General features: G+C 38.4%; 2 protein-coding genes across 3 annotated transcripts in view; one reads left to right on the top strand and one right to left on the bottom strand.

Annotated features, from left to right (window-relative positions):
- Positions 1-1,388: 1,388 nt before the first annotated feature.
- On the bottom strand, positions 1,389-10,381 carry LOC108671932. Its single transcript, XM_018159527.2, has 5 exons — positions 9,573-10,381; positions 6,201-6,344; positions 4,635-6,000; positions 3,547-3,767; positions 1,389-1,640 (listed from the first exon to the last, which is right to left on the bottom strand). Exons 1-5 carry the CDS (start codon positions 10,300-10,302, stop codon positions 1,510-1,512), a joined length of 2,592 nt encoding a protein of 863 aa, XP_018015016.1. The 5' UTR covers positions 10,303-10,381; the 3' UTR covers positions 1,389-1,509.
- A 2,120-nt stretch (positions 10,382-12,501) lies between these two features.
- Positions 12,502-14,174, top strand: part of LOC108671957 (mediator of RNA polymerase II transcription subunit 15) — a 12,874-nt gene continuing 11,201 nt past the window's right edge. Inside the window, exon 1 of one of the 2 annotated variants that reach the window (XM_018159558.2) lies at positions 12,502-12,577. The gene's annotated coding sequence lies outside the window, so the exon portion shown is untranslated. Of the gene's footprint in view, positions 12,695-14,174 lie in introns of both variants that reach the window. The other variant, XM_018159557.2, reaches the window with a different exon arrangement.

The following is a 14,174-nucleotide window of genomic DNA, read 5'->3' as shown; positions in this document are numbered from 1 at the left end:
ATATAGCTAATCCCAGCAAATAATTTAAAATTGTTTCAAAGTATAATCAAAGTTTATTAAATATCGATAGTTCTATTATGCTAGAAGAGGGTTCGTGCAATTCACGATGGCAGTTCGCTATACTGTTTCGGAATGTGCAATCCTAATTTAAGTCTGTCATCTTCTTTCAACACGCAGTGAAACCTTTAGCTATTCTTGCTGTCTTTTTCCGTCCAACTTCCTACTCCTCTGACTGATTTCCTCTAAATTTCTTAAATTAAACTCTTCATTCATTCCATTGTCATAAAGTCATAACACTGGGCATTAAAAACCTCAGGTCAGTTGAGATCTTAAATTAATTTGTTCTTTGTTGCTGAAATTGCTGATAATTAATTTTACTGTCAGATCCTGCATGAACCTGACCAAGATTATGCTTATTCCCTTCTAGTATCTACATTCCTCAAGTTTCGGGTCCAGTGTTGTCGATGGGCCTTTCCTCCGTGCTACGTTATTTCTTTTACGTAACGTCTACGTTGTCTTGCGTCACGGCTACGTCGCAGCATCTGGAAGACCACACCTGAAGCCCTTTAAACTTTGCCACGCTCGGAACAAGCCAACCTTATTTTACTTCATTGCCATGGCTTACTGAATTTTACTTCATCGTTCCTGCTTCCAGGGGGATAAATAAATAAATGAATGAAAACCTTATGAAGCATCGTGGCTATTACTGAAAGCGCCGTTGCTGCTTCCAGCCAGTTTTAATTGTACTGAATTCATTAAATAAACCTTTGAATCTAAACTCGACTGTATAAATCCTTACATTACATATACTTACGTAATTCGCCACTGCGCTTTACGTTCACCAATTTGTACTCCTAAATGAGGCACGATTACTCACTAGGGTGAGGTCAGGGCTTGAACTATGGGCAAAATAATTCTTCATGAAATACTTTTGTTCGCTGAACCACTTCCGTTTTGTGACTCACTTTTGTTCTTTGATTCACTTATGACCTTCAACACTTTCGTTCTTTGACTCGTTAACTTTTGTTCTATGACTCACTTTTGCGCTTTGACTCACTTTCCCGCTTTGACTCGCTTTCGCGCTTTGACTCACTTTTGCGCTTTGATTCGCTTTCGCGCTTTAACGCGCTTTCGCGATATGACTCGCTTTTGCGCCTTGACTCGCTTTTTTATTTATTTCTTGAACAATGATTGCAGATAAGATTTACTTGTCAACAGGGCTTTACAGTTGCCAATAGTATTATTTCTTTATTCAAACTTCGTAACATTCAACTATTAGTATAGTATATAAAAATATTTTTCTGATGCATTCTTTAGGTAGAACATACTGGGTTGTAAAAACGTATTTTAACTATATTTGGGAATATAAATCAATAAAAACATATAAATAATATTAATAAAATATTATTATTAATCAATAAAAGACAATAATCTTTACTACAAAACTACAGCCTGTAATACTGATTAATACATTGTTTAAGGAAGCATAAAATCTACGATATATTATAATCATTTGGCGGTGTGGGGCTCCTCAGTAACAGGAGGCGGGATGAACAAGAAGAGTATGGCCGCCACTGCCGTACACGAGCCCATGAGGTAATACGTGGGCGCGTAGCTCCCGGTCCCGTCCACGAGTGCGCCTGCACGATCAAACAGCGCGTTCAAGCACCGCACAAAATATTTGTAGACAATGGCAAATTTTTTAGACAATGGCCTTACGAAAAATTTGTAGACAATGGCAAATTTTTTAGACAATGGCCTTACGAAAAATTTGTAGACAATGGCAAAATTTGTTGACGAATTGTAACTTACTTGCCATCATTGGCAACACGTTCATACGGGACCTTCTAAAGCTTACAATAAATCGAATGTTGAATGAATGGAGTCATGTTGTTCAAATAGTGACACACTTTCCTACTCACAGCATGAGCAGAAAGTGGAGCATTTGCCGGAACTAACTGGTTTAGGATGACCCACTCATCGCAATACAGGCTTATTTATTTTGACAAAATTTAAGTCATTTTCTTGATTGCACTATTTCCTATGTAAGATATGAACTCTTCAAGTCTATGGTACAAAATTCGTCGCTGTTTCTTAATTGTTGGTCTCAAATAAGAATGATAGACCGCATGAACTAAATTGAATAAAAAATTTCTCGCGTCATTCCAACCAATTTTACATTTTTGTGAGGCCCTCGGGAACACCGAATCGTATTTGTGACTCAACGTGTGCATGGCGAAGGGAATATCTCACCACGTTTCTAGGGTCGCATAGCTAACCAAGCATCATCCTCCATGTAACTTGCAACTTCTGTTTTTTTTGGAATTTTATTTTGTAACTCGTAACGACGTATGGCTTTTAAATTTAAGTAGGTAAAGTAAGAAATTATTGTTTTGTTATGTTTAAAATAGTATAATGAGTATATCTTATTTGGTTAGGGACATTTCTCAGAACATTAGAGTTCATCTTAAACCCCTTGCAAAAGCAACGGTCTTGCACGTTCGTGACTTAGATAGACCGACCTCAAACCGGATCAATATATGCAGACTAACTCAGACCGCAAATTCTGACAACCTTGGAGTTGATGTCAACTGTTGAACGCTCAATATTCTTTTGCCAACAATGTTCGAACATCGAATCTATAGACTCTAAAACGCACGAATAATGACAAGTTTTGTGTAAGTCCAACGTATTACGAATTCCTGCCTGTAAAATCATTTTTTATTTAATTTTAGAGTGACGTTCACTTTTCTGAAAGATGAGACACGTACACCAGAACTCATAATAAAAAAGGGCGCGTGATGCCGCATATACTTCAATGGAAGCAAAATTTCATTATAGGCATGCCAAAGAATTATTTATGTAAGAAAATTATAACTTTTATATTAGGTTTCATTATTTGCACTCTAAAAAACCATCTACCATGACCTCGCATCAAGTTATCGAGAAAATACAAGGTCTTCTTTGTCTCAGTCTCAGCAGCAAAGCCCCATTACATAAGCTTATACGTTGAGGTAAAGAATTTATCACAGAACCTATTAAATTCAGCTCAGTTGCATCAACGTGGCAGAAAAGATGGTTTCATCATACACTGTATTTCAGTCAGCAAATTAAATTTTGAACTGTACAGCAAAATAATTTTTTTCTCATCAGTGATTGTGATATTATCACAATGAATGCATTATCTAGGGAGTGTGTTTATGCGTGTTCAAATGAAATGCACGTGAAATGTTTATCACGATGAACATAAAAATTAACAAATATCCCATACTCGTCCTTAACCAATCTACTCAAGTTAGACTAGATTTGTTTTAGCTCATTTTATGGCCTAGGAACAAAGCCTATTACATGACCTAAGAACAAAGCTCATTTCATGAGCAAAGAGCAAAAAAATATAACTCCGTACTCACTGCAGTGAGTGACAGAGAGCGCATTTTCTCGTCCGTCCGTGACGTGCAGTCACGGACGGACATGACGAGCACAATAGCGCCTTTTTTCCATAAATGATAAAATTCGCTAAAAAGCCGCAAATCTTTTTCGCCTCACCGTTGACTTGTGGGGCGACGAGGCTCATGAAGCCCATAGTTAGCCTGGTGAAGCCGTAGGTGACAGGGAGGCGTTTCACCCCCAGAGTTTTGGCCAGAAGGGTGGGCAGAAGCACAATGTAGGCACCCACGCCGAACCCGTAGCAACCCATCGCTGTCCCCGCACTTGCCAGCGTCGCTGTCAGCGGTACGAACATGGTGCCTGCTGCTGCTAACGCCGTGCTGTGGGAGCATGGGTACAGAAAGAGAAATAAATGTGTTTGATTGTCGAAATTTTGATAGAACTCGCAACACAAGGCGAGTGCGGCCGTAGCACTGATACACTTTTTTGCCGCAACAAACAGTCACGACGCCCCACATAAGCGCAGAAATGGCATTGCTATTTGGGCAGATCCTTCTTACTTCTCTGAGAGCCAACATGAACGGCAATTACCACCAGTCGAATTAAGTTAAAATATCGTTGATTACGAACAGATTTTGTTGGAACCACGTTTAATCCTTCAACGTTGTTCCGACGTCAGATGCCTGGTGGGCAATATATCACTACAAGCGTGAACACCCCAGAGCAATTTGTAGCATCAGTCACAAGTTTCCATAGTATGTTATAGTTCAGATACTTTCGATTCTGGAAGAAAATTTCTAGCATCGTAATTAAAATCTCGTAGCTCATGGTTGAGTTCTGACGATGAGGCTACGGGGAGAACTCGTAAGTCTGTATCATATAGTGAGAGAGATAGAGTTCGACAGCTCGAAATAAATACAAGAGTGTAGAAGAAACTAATAATTGTTGCGTTATCATCGAATATGTTCATTCATGTCCTCCTAAAGCTCGTTAACAAATCCGCATGCATAGCTCAGCATATATTAATCATTTCTATCGATTAATAGATCCCGTCTTAGTTCTTCAACAATTGGAAGCGAGAAACATACCTGTAGTTCACATACTACTCGCAAAACATGAATATTATTTAGATTAATGATTTCAGCTAAAGATTACTTGCCCAGCTGAAATCAGGAAGGACGGCCTAATATTATTCTTACTTACCCGGTTGAAATCAGGAAGGTTGACTTAATATTACTGTTACTTACCCGGCTGAAATCAGAAAGGTCGTCCTAATATTGCTGTAGTCTGCGACAAAACCGATGATGAAGCGACCGCAAAAATCGGCCGCAGAAGAAATGGACAACAACGCAGTCACTTCCGGCTTCCGCATGTCAACGGATGCGTAGAACGCATGAATGTAGAATAGAGCTTGAGGAGCTGCCATGCTAATGAGGCATGAACATATTGACATGATAATCATTGATCTGTTCTTCAAAACCTCCGGGTCGAAACATTCACTTACAGCCTTAGTGAACATTTTGAGCTCTCGCGATACAAAACCTTCTTTATTCGCTTGACTCAACTGACCAACATTTTGGCTGCAATTGCTGGAAGTTCCGATATGACATTCATCCTCACCGTGTTGAAACTCCTTTTGCACAGGACCATGCAGAACCGATGAAGTGCAATGAATTTTAGGCCCGACATTCTCTTCCTTGTTCAGAAGCTCTTCAGTTTCATTCGGCGAACTTTGACCAGTCGAAGATACAGGCAGCGGATAGCGTTTCAAAGAAGTGTTGTTACAGGCAAACCGTCGAAGTGAAATCTCGCGCTGTCGATATTCCTTACTTTCCATTGGTTTAAAATCGTTTGAAATTGTAACTGCTGAAGACTTTCTGTCCATTACAGCTGCAGGCGAATCATCTTCGTTTTCTATAAGAGGTTTCAAAGTGAAGAGGTCTATGTTTCGATTTGAAGGCGCACATTCACTGGATGAACGTGTTCTATTCTTCGGCTTTGCCATTTGACCTATAGAGTTTTCAGACACGCCATATTTTACATCAGACAACTGCAAGGCGATATCAGATCTTGCTCTGTTTCCCGATAGATCGATGATGGAATCTCTGAAAGTTTGCAAATTTGGAATGCTATTTGTTAAGGGAATACTTCGATAAGATGACAGTTCCCGGGTGAAAAGTTCACGCTGCTCACTTATTGATTGGTTGGTCGAACCTGAACTCTTCCTCCTGGTATCAAGATTCAAAGAGAGATAAGCTTCTAGCTTCGACCACGTTGGTTTTTTCTCAAAATCTCCAGCCGGCGTAGGTAATGACGAGTTTCTACGAGCTGATCTCATTGCATTTTTTCGGTCCTGTTCTTGAATACGAGCCTGTACGTCTGTGGGTCTGAAGAGGCACGCAGCGACAACGCAGTGAAGCTGCAGAGCCGAGCTGATCAGAAGCGTTCCTCGGAGTCCATATGCACTCAAGAGATACTCCAGCAACGGCGGCATGAAGAACGCACCAAAAGCGTTCCCTGACATGCATATCGCGCACGCGATCGTACGGCGCTTGTCAAAATACAAGTTGACGATCAGGATGCCCGGAGTTACGATGAATCCTATTCCTAGACCTGTAAGATCAAACCATGATTAGTTGCGCGGATGATTAATTTTTTGGTATTGTTCCATTTAAATTATTTATTCTTTTTGGAAACCGAAGGTACACATTATATCCATAACAGATGACAGCTATCGTGTTCGGCTAGCACCTCAAGCGACCAACGGCAAAAAGTCGCCCGCGAAGAGTCCAAGCAATAATTTGCGAACAGACCTGCCAAGAGGCCGAGAGTGAAAATGAAGGCGGTGATTGAGGAGGCAAAGGCACTCAGAAAAAGTCCGGCGAAGGCCAACATCCCTCCCCCGATTGCGACTTTCCGAGAACCGTACTTTGTGCACAGCAATCCAGTCACTGGACCTGAAGTTAAGGGCATCGTAAATTAGAGCGCTCCAAGCAAAGATGGAGATACTGAGATAAATTTTTGAGTATCTGTCCTATGGTGTCACAGAGTTTCTTAATTTTACGAAATCCAAGCTAGTCAAGTGCGTGTAAGAGTATGTATGTAGTATGAAGATTAAGATCCTAATGCAATGAGAATTTTGTAGCTGATTGGATATTTTTCAACCGACAAGCTGGCTAAACTAAAACTTGTGCAATCGACAGGAAGTTGCTCAACTGCCTGAAGTACTGAGGGCTGAAAGATGATTTAAGATAAAATTAATATTGTAGTCGAGTCAAATCGTGACGGCAGATTATAAAATTAATATTTTCAGAACGGGAATGAACTATAAGGTGAATCATATGCTCTATGGCAACGTACAACTTAGGAATAACTAATTCATAAATATTAGAGTGCATCGATTTTATTATTAGACATTTTTTAAAGCTCTCAAAACAGCCTAATCGAGTATGTGTTGCTTTCAAATAAAGCATCAGAGGAATCTTACTTTAAAATAGTCATTGGTTATGACATTTTTCTACATTTTGTTCATTTATAATCAGTATAAGACACAGGCCGCAGGTTTAGAAAGCAGATCGCGAGAGAAGGTTCTTGCTAGCTGTATGTATTTACTGCATGCAGCGCTGCAGATAAAATTGCAAAGATTGTGCTATCAAGTGGATTATTACTTAATCAGCATAAATTCAGTGCATCAGCGCAACGAAATCGATAAACAAAAAAGATGAAAGTAATTATCTGTTAATAAAAAAATGCTATAAAAGCGTCCGCAAGAAAGGAACGCAATTATCTGAGCGTACAGATATCGGGTTCAAGGTTATCATACGTTTAAAAAAGCATATGCATTGTCTTTCTATGATGGTGATGTTAGGAATAACTTTATATTGAATTGCACTTTACAACACTTTCTCATCATGGGATGTGAGGCGGACGACGTAAGGCTAATACGACAATTGAATGATATACAAACAATATTTTTTACCTACGGTCAGAACTGCTAAACCGATACAAAATGGTATTGTTGTTTAAAAATAAAATAGATCGCTTATTCCACCTGAACTGGATGCCATTGAAATTATAATCTAGCATTCTTCAATTTCTAAGGTTGATTATAGGCATGGAACATGTCACATTTTTTGCGACGTATGAGGTTTAGAAACTCGCACGAATGAACCCTATACTCGCCTCAAGTTCAAGCAGCACGCTACACCCTAGGGCGAGATGACTTCGTTCAATAACAGATTATTAAGATGGCAGTCATCTTATACGTACGTCGCTGTGCTTTTTGTGAACATTTAACTACGTTGTTTTCTTCCAAGATTTCAAATCCACAATTAAATTCAAATGCATAATTGAAAACTGGAAAAGGTCCCAAACAATAGTAATTGATGCAGAACATAATAATTACGTTATTTAAATATCGATCCAAAAGCGTACTTTATTTATCTAGCAAAATAATACAACACTGAGATTCGCATCCACATCAATATGCCGTTGATGACGTCACTCTCTAAACGCCACAAGACCGGCTGACCGTTAGCATCTGTTTTCATACTCCTCTACTGTATATATGTTAAAAGAAATGCATAACTATAAACACTTGTATTCATATATGCAATCTAAATAATTCCTATGTACGATACACAATAGGAAAAATGTTCTGCCATTACTTCGCCGGTATTCGTATTGTGCGATAGGTCTGTGACCCCAGCCATTACCGAGAGAACGCTGAAACATTCCATGATGATGCTCCAAACCAATACATATATATGGCTTTAAAATTCAAAACTTTTAAATTAAAATTTAATTCGCAATTTATGTCGGTCTGTAATTTAGCAACAACGGAGAATTGAAATTTTTAGCATTGAATTTTGTAAGGAAATTTACAATCACCGTCTTAATAAGAAACGAAACTGTGCTCTTGTTTCATTGTGTTCGAATGGGATAAAACCTAATTTATTTCAATTGAGTGGCAATTAAACAAATTTATTATGCAGGCCTAGTTAGATTCAATTTCAGCCGTCATGCATCGTCAAGTAACTTTATGATCTCAGCTCGATAAAAACGTCGAGTATTCATACTAAGCCTCTTTGGTAATGTCGAACATCTTGCACATGTTTACGTCCTTAGGCTTAGCTGCAGTCATGAATAAGTCAAGCGTCAATTCGAGATGCGTCGATAGCAGCTTTGGCTCGACATCTTTGATTTTTTTTTCCGGTTATAAATAAAACTTTTAAAAGTCCATGTCAGGGCGCTCGCACAGGATTACCGCAATCGCTGATTATAATAATAGTATTATGATACTAATAATGATAAAAAACGACGTTTATCATAATTCCTCCGGTAGTAATAAATAATAATCTTGAGTGTAAGCCTAATGTATTATATAGAATTGATTATCGCCTGACAACCTCGGCATATAATTTATTATAACCGCTTTGAATGTGTAAGTTTTGTCGTCATGAGAAGGCAGTTTATTGATTTATGTACATCAATGACGTACAGTTAGAGGCTTCTTATCTGTTGTTTATATTACTGACAATTAGCTGGTTCAGAGTTGCTAGAATTAAGCTCTAACCCAACTCAACTAATCGCACTTCGGAGCCCATTAAATTACAACGCCTTGAAGGCAAAATTAATAACATTCGATTGCAATCTCTCGCGTAAGTTAAACGGGGGTAAAATCAATGATTATTGAGATATTATTAAACAGTATCATTTTTTGTGCGACGCATTAAATGAGAATAATTCGAACTAATTTGTTAACGGAGATTCATATATCGTAATATATATGTTTTTAGCGCATTTTCTTATATATGAAAAAGGCGCTATTGTGCTCGTCCGTCTGTCTGTCCGTCCGTGACTTCACGTTTTCGTCGACGAGAAAATGCGCTCTCTGTCACTCACTGCAGTGAGTCCCGAGTAATATTTTAGCGCATTTTCTCATTCATGGAAAAAATGCCCTATTGTGCTCATCATGTCAGTGTCTGTTTTTCCGTCCGCCCGTCCGTCCGTCTGTCCGTGACTTCATGTTTTTGTCGACGAGAAAATGCGCTCTCTGTAACTCACTGCAGTGAGTACTGAGTTTATATTTTTTTTATGATAGTTGTGTACACTGATTCGAGATGATACTCATTCATGATGAGTGAATGTACACTCATGAGTATCACTCGAGAGATGATACTCACTCATCAACAATCCCGAGGTGGTGAGCATCGCATGTATCCACGAAGCTCGGTAGGCTGTGCCGCCGAACTGGTTGATGATGCTGAGGTACAACACACTGTAGCTCCTCAGGAACCCAACTATCCACATGTTAGCCATGCACGAAGCTAGGGCCACGACCCAGCCGTACCCGCCATCAGGAGGCACGAACTTCGGCTGGGTCTTCTTAAAATTTGAATCACCGACGATTGAGTTTGCTTTGGACGCTTTTGAGTCGGTATCATCAATGGGGTTATTACTGGCAATCATTTTCCCCGCCGAAGACTTGACTATCGTTGCTTTTGGTACCTGACTTTCATCTATGAGACCCGATTCCTCGGTAGACTTGGACTTGTGAATCGGGACCTCCAGATCGCAACGGTCGTGAATGGATCCTAAAATTTGTGAGTTACCAGAGTCTCGTGAATTTTCTAACGCTTTAGAATTATACGAATAACGAGAGTCAGGTGCACATGTTGGTGATGAAGAAATAACATTATCATCCTGCGAGTTATTGTCCTGCTGATTCTGGCTGCATTCAACCATACCGCTGAGAAGTTCCAAGTCACTCAAATGAGAGCGAGCGGGACCCCTAGCGCGAGCGAGAGTCTTACCTTCCGTCGCTTCCGATGGACAGACAGCAAATCTGCTCTCCTGTGCTTCAAGATCATTTTCGGAATACTTTTTATAGACGCTATCGTCTTCATAAACCATCTCTATATGAGCTACGAGTTACATATACCGGAGAACTGGTTGTGAAATAAACAGGGAATGCTTTGACCCTTTAAAGACCTAGAAAGGTATTAAACGACAGGTAACTTTAACGGATAATGATGCAAACAATAACTTGTGTACATCTTCTCGTCTGTATTTAAATTTAATTAAATCCGAATCAATTCAAATTTTCAGTTATTATTTCGGCTTTTAGGTTGTGAAATATTTACATCGTGAGACGCCAAGTAATGCCAACTCAAGTACAACATTTTAGATAATCTCCAAAAGATTTTGGCATCTGTAAACGGGAAAATTATCTGATTTTCGACCTGGACGCTGGCAGCTCGTTATAGCTGCAACAGTTACCGTAAATTTTTACCGCGTAACCCCTACGGGCTACGGTAGTTTACAAGGAGAATATGTAGCGGTCTAGTTTAATATTTAAGATTTTGTATTAAGAAATGAAAATATTTAGAAATTTAGAATTAGATTTAATTGTAATATAAAGATTTGTTTATATCTGAACGTAACCACAGCTGAATACGACAATAGCCAACTTCATTCCAGCTTTTAGTATTTTCGATATATTGCACTAGAACCTCTTATTAGAGTAAGTACTAAGTGTTGCAACAGTCAGCCTGTACTAAGTGCTTTGTTCAATAGCTGATTTGATTTATACTGTTTATAATCGTTTTCTATGTATTTGTATTTATGTAACTTGTAACAATCTGTTATTTATACAGGGTTCTATACTGAGACCAGAAAAGCGTCTATTATTTCCCTCAATCCTGATCGTGAGATGCTTTAAATATATACAGCACAAATATGATTCGTTCCGCAGCGAATCTTTAACATAGAAAGTTTTTTTAAAACAAAACTTTGCTTTAATGTGTTATTGAACTGCCTAATGTATTGGTTTAATAGACATTTTCAGTGGTTTTAATAAATTATAAGCATTCGTGAATCGTGAATCGTGCTGATATCGAAGTTCGATTGCAACTTAAAAAAGGAGAAATGTTTAAACAGTCATTATTCTGGGAAACCTTTTGTAAAGTAAAACAAAAATATCTAATACTTCACTTGCATTTTCTCGGAAATGAATGTTTTTACTGCGTATTTAAATAACTGCAGACTTGTAAACAGTGTTCTTAAAGCTGCACAGAACGATTCGTCCACTACCATACAAGGTAAAGTAGGTCAGAGACACGATACCCTACCGTCACCGAGCATCGAGGAAGACTAAACAAATTTTTTGTGTCAGCTGACTCCCGAACTCTGCTGCAACTGCAGCCTACAGCCTGCATTTCTACCCTGCCATTCAAATCAGCGACTATCAAACGTTTCGAATACATCATCTTATTTTTCATACAATAATGAGAATGTTAGCACATGCACAAATTTCGTTGCATTTTCTCATTATCTAAATTACTTTTATCAATGTAGTATCTCTTTGTTATCACTTTATTTGCTTATTATAATCTTTTTATTATCTTTATTTGGAATGGAGTAGAAAAAAATTGATAAACAGGAGTTAGTGTTGAACCAGTAAATCCTAACGAAAGCAAGCATAAATTCTGATATTAACAAGTGTTTAAACATATTATTGATATTAAAGAAGCTATTACAGTATTACAGTATTGAATTTTGATGATAATTAGCAACTATTTTTGTTTATAACATTGCCATGAATGGCATAAAATTCTATTTGATATTTAAATTCCAAAAGTTTAAATAGAGCGAAGCATCGAGACTTGGGTCACTTTACTAGAAGAAAGGAACTTCCGTTGCGCCTCCAACTTGACTAAACTATGGAACTATTCGATTGCATTGGAACAAACATTATTTGCCTGCTACTTATCTCACCCGAACTGGTCGCCTAGCTACCTTATAGTTTCTAAAGAGCACTGGATCTATCTACGATTTGCCTCACATCATCAGGCCATGTGTAGCGAGGTCCGCTACAATTCAACGTGGAGAGCGAGCACCAGCAGATAGAAGAATGCAACTGAAAGTGAGAAGATGAAGACTTTAATTAAATAATCATTGCTGAGTCCAGGTGTTACATGTGGTCTTCGCTGGACTTCTTCTTCACCTACAACCTGTCATCATCAAACATTACTTGCGCCCATTTCTGCCTCAATAGTAAATCATTTTTTGAAACGTTGAATTGCACCCCTCGTGGGTTTCCAATAGACACGAGAGCTCATCATTCTATAAGAATGTCTGTCAGTGTCGAGTGCGCATTGCTTTTCGTCAAAACAGAAGCTTTTCCGTGGTACGGTGGTTAGATATTAGACCACCACTCAAGAAATTTAACCGTATAGAAGCAGTCAATGCTTAATATATTTTCTCCGGTGATGTCAACTGATTTTTTCTGCGATCTTTCGAATAAGTGTGTACTGTGTAGTGTGTACTATTATTAGTTTATTACTATTTACTACTGTACTTAGGTATACGGTAATGGTATACCTAGTTAGCTATATTATAGTTCTGAATCCTGATGACTGATATAATCATACGTCTTTATTTTACACCTCACTTGGACTGTTGGACATCATGGTTTCACCTAAAAGATGCAGTGTTGCAGTCACTTATAAAGGCACTTTAATAATGCAAGGCTCTGGGATCTGGGAAAATTTATAGTCTTTGCAAGCATAGCGGCAAAGCAGAGTTTTTTACTCTCCCTCAAGTTCATTTTTGAGTCCTATAAGTAGGTAGACCAGCAATTAGCAAAGTATCATCACTATCATGGATACCAGCATTATCATACATAAGAAATTGGTTCAAATCTTGAAAAAATGAGGAAATTAAAAATTAACTGATCCTAAAAAATCTCTGGTTTGTCACTATGTTAAATTGCAAAATTGCAAGTTAAGAATTTTGTTATCCCAAATCCAAAAACCAAATTCCCTAACCCTCAGCGCTCAGCCCTAGTCTGGAAAAGTCCTATTTTTGTCTAAAATATCGCAGCTCTAATATCATATAATTTCAGTAGGTATGAAATCTCACGGCTCGAATGTCAAAAATTTTTGTTTGATTAAAAAATCGCGGTTTGCACTTCGCAAACATGTCATTTCATAAAATTTTCAACTTCCGCAATCATCGTAGAAATGGAATCACGGCTGGCAAATCCATAAAACCACGGCTCGAAAAATTCAGTCGCGGCTCGCCAAGTAGATATATTCCATACTAGGCTCAGCCTGTTACTGTTAGTGTTAGCCTGTTTTCCTGTAGATTTATGTTGCACAAATCCTGTAATCCCAATTCCCAACCTCTGAAATCCAGTCACCCACTCACCCTAAATCTTTTCACATGATTCCCCACTGCATGAACACTAATTTGTTTGGCTTTCATCAATTCATTACCACTATGTCTCTTCCCTTTTAGGATTTATGCTATTCTTTATTAATATTTTATGTCATCATTATGACATCATACAATTGATTTGAAGGATAATTTTTGCATGAACAAAACTGATAGCAAATTTGACTATCCAATGACTGGACTGATCAAGGAACCTACCTACCTAGAAGAATATTTTTCAAACTATTAGTAGCTATATTACTATTTAGAGCAGGGCTAATAAGTTCTACTATTTAATGTTTATGATTATTCAGTTTATTTATTAAAGTCAAGGACTCTAATAAATAATAATGACCCATGGCAATATCATGGTCAGGAAGATGTGCCAGGTGCGTGGGAATTTATATTGTCATTTTAACGACCTGCGCGGTGCGCCGTACTATGCCGGTAAAAAAAATGCGCCGTGCGCCGACAGCGCCGTACTTTTAGAAAGCTAAAATAGTTTAAATATGGACGCGCGGCAATGCAAATTACGTAATCACACTGACCGTACACACAAACGTGTATCC

Source organism: Hyalella azteca, unplaced genomic scaffold (genome assembly GCF_000764305.2).
Source record: "Hyalella azteca isolate HAZT.00-mixed unplaced genomic scaffold, Hazt_2.0.2 contig12030, whole genome shotgun sequence".
Taxonomy (NCBI): Eukaryota; Metazoa; Arthropoda; class Malacostraca; order Amphipoda; family Hyalellidae; genus Hyalella; species Hyalella azteca.
Note: the sequence above shows the minus strand (reverse complement) of the source record. Positions and strands in the feature narration are given on the sequence as shown.